Here is an 8,620-nt window from a genome sequence, read left to right on the forward strand (position 1 = left end):
CACTCTATCACCCCCAGAAGAGTCTTCCCACCAGTCACATCTTGCAGTTTACACCTCCTGTGGTCTCTGAGTGGCCTGTGAGAGAGTTGTCCCCTCTCTGGGTATCTGTCACTTAGACTTGACGCCAGTCATGCTCTCATTTCTTCACCCTGATGTCCCCATAGTCACAGGAAAGAGTCAAAGGGCAGTGGGTGGGGCTAGACCTGTGAGGGCAGTCCCCAGTGTTACTGCAGTGGGTGGGGGGTGGGAGTTAGGGGAAAGAGGAGAGAGGGCAAGTGTCAGCTCTTCATAGTCTCATGCAGTCACTATTAAGTGAGCTTGCAGAGGCTGGCGGCACCTTTCCTTGGAACAGGCTCTGGGATCTTTACCTCCCTCGGGCTCCTGGGCATAATGCCTTGCTCTAAGAAGCCTGATTACTTACAGGGTTTGAGCCTTCTGCAGTGGCCCTTGAGCTACCTTGCCGTCTGTGAGTACTGAACCAAGAGTGCACAGCAACCCAAGAAGGCAGGGCCAGACCTGGGTGACGGTCTTATGATCCTGGGAAGTCTCATTCTTGGTCTTTTGATCGACTTAGATAGCATTAGAGAGTCGAGCCATGGAGTCTTATACTCTGAATGGAAAGGAAGAGATGAAGCCCTAGGGTACAGTGAGAAAAGACGGGAGTGTGAAGCACAGTCACCATAGATATGACTGTGCCAGCTAATTCCAGCCGCTCCTTAACCTGCACTACCTTTAGAGGGCAAATGTGCTTACAGGGGTTGCCTTGGGAGCACGGCCTAGCACAGAGGAACAGTTAGCATTCTAGGCTTAGAGAAGTGGGGCCTGTGGAGGTTTTGCTTCTTTGTTCTCTTGAGTGCCCTTGTTTTGGTGATGGACTGGTTGGGTTTTATGAGACAAGTCCATACTCAGTGTGGTCTCTAACTCATTATGCTCTCGTCTCAGCTTTCTGAGTGCTAGAATTACAGGTGCATGCCCACATGCCAAGCTACCTAGCCAGCGTTTGAGCCAGAGAGTTTTTTACTCGGAGAGCAGAGTGGTAGTGTGGAGAGAGAGAAAGACAGTGGAGGAGTGTTGACTGAACAAGAGGACAAGAAGGGCAGGTAGGAAGCAGCATGGGGATGGAGAAGTTGGCTGCAATGGTCAAGGGAGAGTATGAGAACAAAGGAAGGGAGACCCTAGCCCAGATCCTGGGATAGTGGCCAGGAAGCGAGAGAGGAGACAGGAAGGGAGAATTGATAGCTGAATATGAGCAGTAGATAAAAAGCTTGTTCTAGGCACAGAGCCAAAGCACAGGGATGGCGACTAGCCAGGGAGTCAGAGGAACAGGATGAGAGGTAGGAGGAGAACTGGGGATTGCATATGGTAGAGGACAGGAAAAATTTCTGAAGGGTAAATGTCAGGACCTAGACTGTGCTGAAGCCCAGGATCAGAGTGTGGGCGCGGCCGAATTCTGCGACCAGCACAAATTTGGTCTGGCCTACTCTCTCCTCAGTTTGGATCGGGCAGCCGTTGTTCATTTGCTTGCTGTTCACACCCTTGTGGCTGCTACCAACACTTTACTTTGTCTGGTTATTCCTGGACTGGAAGACTCCAAATCAAGGTAAGACTCATGAACCTAGGAAAAAGAATGTTCCACCATAGCCTAGAACCCTGCTTGCGGGAAGGTTCCACTCACCATGCCACAGACCCCTCTTCCAAGTTCTCAGAGCCACGAATGCCAGGCAGCTGGAACCATGCTGGGATTTCTTCCTTCCCTACCTCTGTAGCAAAGATGTGGTCCTCCACGTTGCTAGGGAACCCCTGGGCGAGTCAGAGGTATGGAGTAGCAATACTAACATCATCCTCTCCTGGCGCTTTTGTCTCAGGTGGCAGGCGTTCGGCCTGGGTAAGGAACTGGTCTATCTGGAACCACATCAGGGACTATTTCCCTATTACAGTAAGTATCCCTTCTCCAGTGTCCTCTCAACACTCAAAACACAGGCATTGTACCAGATAACTAAGAGTCTCCATAAAAAACTCATCACCTTGGCAATGTGTCAGCTCTAGCTAGAGTACAGCATGGTCATCTGTACTTTGCTGGAATATTTTGGACACTCTTGGCATGACCTGTCATATGACATCGGCTGAATGAAAGTATCATTCAAGTTAACAAACATGATTCAAAATCTTCCACTAACCACATGTTTGGGCTTCAGAAAAGTAACTACAATGTGATTCTGCATGAGCAAGAAGCTCACATCTGATGGGGAGAATGGGTAAGTGCATAAGTAGGTGCAAGACACGAAGTGATTCTGATGGAGGATAGAAAAGAAATGCATCACAGACGTGGCAGTATCTCAGCAGAGCTTTCACTGTTCACTGGAAGTTTCCGAGGCAGATACTGGGGGCACGTGAAGGAGGATACAGCAAGGAAGAGGTCCAGAAACGGACTGCTCTGAGGCGCCTTTGGGTAATCTTTAAAGTAGATGACAGACAAGCAGTCAGTGTTTGGCTTTTTAAAATGTTTTTATTTTTATTTGTGTATGAGCATTTGCTTGCATGTATGTATGCATACAGCATGCATTCGGTGCCTGAGGAGACTAGAAGAGAATACCAGATCCCCTAGAACTGCACTCACAGGTGGTTGTGAGCAACCACGTGGGTGCTGGAACCCAAAATCAGGTCCTCTGCAAGTGCAGCAAGTGCTCCTAACTGCTGAGCCGTCTCTCCAGCCCAAGTCCTGATTGTTTAGAGCAGAGAGAGCTTCCTGGCCATGACATCCAACCTAACGTTGCACAAAGAAAATGATAATGTGCCCAAACAGCTCATGGACACAGATGACTGACACTGCTTGAAGCCACAAGCAAGAGAAGAGGTTCGTTAGTTCCAGTTGCCCTGGGTCCTATCTTGTCAGCCCAAGGCTGTGGAGATCAAGGTCCAGGCCTCTGGAAACCCTTGTGTGCTTTGTCTGTCAGGCAGCTGTTTCAGAGAACATCCAAATTCCTGACATGTCTTCACCTTGTTGCTCCCTGTGAGCTCATTCCCCCCTCGATGCCATTTGTTTCCATTGGTTGCAGATCCAGAAGACAAAGGACTTGTCGCCTTCCCAGAACTACGTCATGGGGGTCCATCCCCACGGTCTCCTGACCTTCGGCGCCTTCTGCAACTTCTGCACTGAGTCCACAGACTTCTCGAAGACCTTCCCAGGCATCACTCCTCACTTGGCCACACTGTCCTGGTTCTTCAAGATCCCCTTTATTAGGGAGTACCTCATGGCCAAAGGTGCTTCTGATCATACTCACTGGAGCTTCTGGTCCATTTCACTGTAGTTCTTTCATAAAATGCACCCCGTTAAGCCTCTTCACCCCCACTGCACCATTTCTTTGCCCCCACAATCATAGTGTGGAAGTCAAAGCATCCGTTCTGGAGTGAACCTTCCCAGGCTTCAATCTTGGCTGTGTTGCTTACTATAAGATCATAGACAGATTAGCTAACTTCTAGTGGACTCAGCTTCCTCACCTGAAAAATAGCACTGAAATGATTAAAGAAGAATTCTCTTAAGTATAGTATCTTAAATAAGTAAAGCATTCAATGTAATGCCTGATACAGAGTATGTGCTCAATGAACAATAGATATTACTATTAATGGAAAGAAAGGAGTAGAATCAGATTTGAAATTCAGAGAGTTTTATTTATCCTACTGAAAATCGCCCTGCTGCAGCTTCCAGCCAGTGCTTCCTATGGACATTGCCTTCAAGTGAAACGCGCTCTCTCTGTCCATTGCCTTCTCTTCTCCACACTTCTGTCCCATCTCCTTGAGCCTTTCCTCCTATGGGAATTTGCTCCTCTCCTGATGCCTGTGTCCTCTCTGTGCCTTGATTCTCTCTAGGAGTGTGTTCTGTGAGCCAGCCGTCCCTTGACTACCTGCTGAGCCATGGCACTGGAAACCTCGTGGGTATTGTTGTGGGAGGAGTGGGAGAGGCCCTACAGAGTGTGCCTAACACCACCACCCTCATCCTCCAGAAGCGCAAAGGGTTTGTGCGTACGGCCCTCCGACACGGGTAGGTGTCCCCCAACAGGAGGGGCAGATGTCCCTCTCTGCACATTACCCTGTAGGTTGTGACAAGACGAGTACCATTTGAGTTTTGCCCCCTAGGAACTTATGACTGAGTAGGAGAGATGGGTGTAGAATTCTTTTTAAAGCTTTAGGCCATCTGCTTCCTCTCAGTGAGCTGCACCAGTTCCCAGAAAGTCAGACCATGAACACTGGTACAATGTCCAAGGCAGTTAGGCTCAGGCTAGCATGTTAATCACGTCCACATTTCTCTGTGACTAGTAGTTATAATCCACATTTGTCTGTTGATAATGAGTGCAAGGCACACTGCAGAACAATGAGTCTGTGTGAAGAGATGGAGTCTGGAGCCTGATTTGAAATCCTGGCTCCACAAGGCTTGAAGTATAGTTCCGTGATAGAGCAACTGCCTAACATGCATGAGACTCTGGGTTCCATCCCAGCACCAGATAATAATAATAATAACTATCCTCATCATCGTCATCATCCCTGGCTGTATGACTTACCATGCATATTGGGACATCATTCTGAACTTTGGGATTTTCATCTTGCTAACATGGCTACTGATCATTGTTCCTCCTGCATGGGGTGACTGGGCTTTAACTTATGATCCCCCTGCCTCAGCTTCCTGAGTAGCTTCAATTATAGATCTAAGCCACCAGGTCCAATGAGTTATTAATTAATTCACTCATATAAAATACCTACCACGTACCTTAAACACAATGGGTGATTGATTAATGTTAGGTGCACTGTCTTGGGAAATGAAGGGGAAAAAAGCTGGTGTCTGGAGTAACAGGGAGCCTAGCAGTTCAGTAGTCTAGCTCACTGGACACAGGCAATTATCCTATTGCACACTCAGGGAGGACATGAACCTGTCTTCAAATGACCTCATCTGAGGGGCCTATCAGTCTGGTGTATAATATACAGGGAGAGCTCTGAGTTGGAGCCAGGAGACCTGGGTTCTAGTCTAGGACCTGCTACTCTCTGGCTGCCTGAAGGACTTTGCCTTTTCTGGACCTGGGCTCATGTCCTCGCTATTAGGAGGAACCAATCAGGTAACACATACCAAAGTTCTGTGTTCTCTTTTTTCTCATTTAAAGGCTGTAAGGAGCCTGATAGCTTTCCCTAGAGCACTCACTGTTCATGGTGGGTTCTTGTGCCCTTTAAAAAAGAAATAATGTTCTCTGCTGGAATCCCATGAGCCAAGGACAGAGTACCTTATGCTTGGTCTCCTTCAGGGAGGGGCATTTCAAATATGTGCATCTATACACATTACCCACATCTTGTGATTTCTCTAACAGAAACTTAGATGTTTCATCCTTGACACTCGCTGGAAGCTTTGCGCCATGTGGCTGAGTGTCTCTTCCAAGCGCTTCTTTCCTGTCTTTATCTCTGTGTCTTGCCCTTATAATCTAGGCTAGAGATAACACTCTCATCGGCCTAGAAATTTTCAAGACAAGACATACTAAATAGGGAACACTGTGAAGTGCAAAAAGAATGTTCTAGGCCTCTAGTAGTGTATCTTAATGGAAGAGTGCATGGCCTTGAACTAAAGTCTAGCGTAGTTCTCATGATAGCCTGTGTCTGAGAAATGAGGATTTTCCTACAGGGCTCATCTGGTCCCTACCTTCACCTTTGGAGAAACTGAGGTATATGACCAGGTGCTGTTCCATGAGGACAGCTGGATATACAAGTTCCAAAGCTGCTTCCGCCGGATCTTTGGTTTCTATTTCTGTATCTTCTATGGACAAGGCTTCCATCAAGGCTCCTTGGGACTCCTACCGTACCACAGACCCATTGTTACTGTAGGTGAGTGCTGCTCTCAGCCTCGGGGCCATCTACACTCTTTCTCCCATCTATCTCGCTGCATCTTACCCTCCTCCACCAAATAAGAGGGCAGCAGAGTGGGAGAAGCTGAGAGCTGACTGGAGTGGCCAGAGTATCTGGCCCTGGAAAAGAGAGGAGGGGAGAAGAAGTGAGGATTCTGGCACTTTGACTCTTCTCTTTTTTCAATCTGTTTTGACAGTCGGGGAGCCTTTGCCCCTGCCCCGGGTTGAAAACCCAAGCCCAGAGATGGTGGACAAATACCATGCACTCTACATGGATGCCCTATACAAGCTGTTCGACCAGCATAAGGTCCAGAATGGCTGCTCCGACACCCAGAAGCTGCTTTTCGTGTGATGAAGAGACTCCACTTGAGAGCACCGAAGCACCTGCTTTGGAGAGTCCTGGGAAAGGAAGATGAAGGAGGCCATGTGCATGGTCAGAGAGGAGACATTAAGAGCTCCTTTCTGACCATAAGACTGCCCCTGGCCACTCCCTCACAGGAGCTGTCCCGAGGAGCTCCACCCAAACATTCTTCAGAGGGGAGCATCCTGAAGCCCCTCTAGTCTCAGGCCCTTTCTGAACCTGAAATCTTAGATCCTGAAGGACTCAAATGATGACCAGGCCGTCACCACTCCAATTTTTAAAAATCTTAATAAAAAATTTAAATTAATGTGTACTTTGCATACCATAAATTTAGTCAGTTTGAAGTGCAAAATCCAGCAATGTTCAGTGTTTTCAAAGAGCTGTACAATGACCACTACAAGCTCCTTTGGGAGTTCTTTCGAGCACTGCTAGAAGCCAAGTACACATCGGCAGTCACTGTCTGCAGCCTCAGCGCCTGGCAACCACTGATTTACCTTGTCTCGAAGGCTTTGCCGGTGTGCACATTTCATAGAAATGGAACAAAATAGCACATGTTATTTCATGATTGGCTTCTTTCTTTCAGCATGTTTTCAAGGTTCCTCTATATTATAATATGTAGCAGTGTTCCATTCTTTGTGGCTGAAAAAGAACCTACTGCGGATAAACAGCATTTTGTTGATCCAGTCTTTATTGGAAGGACATCTATTTTTCCCCCCACTATTCAGCTACCATGAATAGTGCTATTACAAATATTCATGTACAATTTTTTAAATTATCTTCTGTCCTCAAACACAAAGGCTTACTTCCACACCACTGCCAAGCATGATTTTAGATAGATAGATAGAAGGTGTCTTACTTGAGGTCAGTTCTCAGGTGGCATAAGCATTTCACATTTATTTTCCTTGAAAGGATCCTTGGCTATCTTAATCCTTACAAAATCCTATCTATAGGGGTTTTTTTCCCTAAAAGCTGTACTCTGAATATTTTCTTTTTCTTGGTTTTGATTGTTTGTTTGAAATGGTGTCTTGTGTAGCCCAGGCTGCCCTCAAACTTTTAAGGTATCAGAGGATGACCTTGAACTTCTTATCCTCTTGCCTCTATCTCCTAAGTGCTGGGATTACATGAGTGTGCCACCATGCCTGGTTTATGAGGTGCTGGGAATGGAACCTAGGGCCTAGAACATGCTCAATGAATATATGGGAACATGGATATCTGTGTTTCATGCTACCATCTCAAGCTCCTGAATTCTGTAAAAGAGTAAATAAAAACAAAGGTGTTGCCGGGCGGTGGTGGCACACGCCTTTAATCCCAGCACTCGGGAGGCAGAGCCAGGCAGATCTCTGTGAGTTCGAGGCCAGCCTGGACTACCAAGTGAGTTCCAGGAAAGGCGCAACGCTACACAGAGAAACCCTGTCTCGAAAAACCAAAAAAAAAAAAAAGGTGTCTCTTACTTCAGAAAATAAGAGACATTTTGAGGAGATGGAGAGATAGCTCAGTGGTTAAGAGTACATATTGCTCTTGCAGAGAAAGGAACCCAAATTTGGTTCCCATCACCCACATTGGGCAATTCTACAACCGTTGGTAACTCCAGCTCCAGGGAATCAAACGCCCTCTTCTGGCCTCCTCAGGCACTTCACTCACACACACAAAGGTACATACATATATATGCCTTCAATTCCAGCACTGGAGAGGCAGAGCCAGGCAGATCTCTGTGAGTTCAAGGCCAGCCTGGTCTACAGAGCAAGTTCTAGGACAGGCTCCAAAGCTATACAGAAAAACCCTGTCTCAAAAAACCATAAATAAATAAATAAATAAATAAATAAATAAATAAATAAATAAATAAATAAGACATTTAAAAATTCACCAAATAACCCAAAGTTCAAGGCCCATTTAGACTTCTTTCCTTTTTGCCTTTGCTTGACTCTTAACTGTTAGGCCTTCTCCTATTTTACATAATTTTGGGTCTATTTCTAACCCAAACTTCCCTCATAAGCAATAGCCAAATGGATCCAATTTACCAGTCTCTAACAAACATCTTCCTCTTATCCCTATCCCAAGCGAGTCATCTTCTTCCTCCCAATTCCCATTGTATCCCAAAGTCATATCAAATTTATTACGTTTTGTTAATCCAACAAGCCCCTCCTCTCCTCTACTACCATAAACCAGTCTAAGACCTTACCAAAATTCATTGACTATTGTTACTCCTTCTAGTAAAATCTCCTCTAATCACCCCTTCCATCAGACTACCTTGCTGAATCTTAAATCTGATTAGTCACCCGCTACTTAAAATCATTTCTTGCTTCTACAATGGCCCTACCAATATATTCTAACTTATGCTCCAGGTACCACTAATATGCTTAGGTGCTAATAATTACTGCAT

General features: G+C 46.2%; 1 protein-coding gene across 1 annotated transcript; it reads left to right on the forward strand.

The window, feature by feature from the left end:
* The first annotated feature begins 390 nt into the window (after positions 1-390).
* Positions 391-6,231, forward strand: Awat1 (acyl-CoA wax alcohol acyltransferase 1). The gene is made up of 7 exons (XM_052745529.1): positions 391-466; positions 1,493-1,600; positions 1,866-1,936; positions 3,057-3,261; positions 3,868-4,039; positions 5,660-5,859; positions 6,077-6,231. Exons 1-7 carry the CDS (start codon positions 391-393, stop codon positions 6,229-6,231), a joined length of 987 nt encoding a protein of 328 aa, XP_052601489.1.
* The last annotated feature ends 2,389 nt before the right edge of the window (positions 6,232-8,620 follow it).

This window comes from Peromyscus californicus, unplaced genomic scaffold (assembly GCF_007827085.1).
Source record: "Peromyscus californicus insignis strain IS unplaced genomic scaffold, ASM782708v3 Scaffold_10__1_contigs__length_136768540, whole genome shotgun sequence".
NCBI classification, from domain to species: Eukaryota; Metazoa; Chordata; class Mammalia; order Rodentia; family Cricetidae; genus Peromyscus; species Peromyscus californicus.

Coding starts and splice junctions, on each gene's coding strand:
- Awat1 (XM_052745529.1), top strand. CDS start 391: ATGCCTTGCTCTAAGAAGCCTGATTACTTACAGGGTTTGAGCCTTCTG. Junction 1,601..1,865: donor CTGGAAGACTCCAAATCAAG/GTAAGACTCATG, acceptor CTTTTGTCTCAG/GTGGCAGGCGTTCGGCCTGG. Junction 1,937..3,056: donor GGGACTATTTCCCTATTACA/GTAAGTATCCCT, acceptor CATTGGTTGCAG/ATCCAGAAGACAAAGGACTT.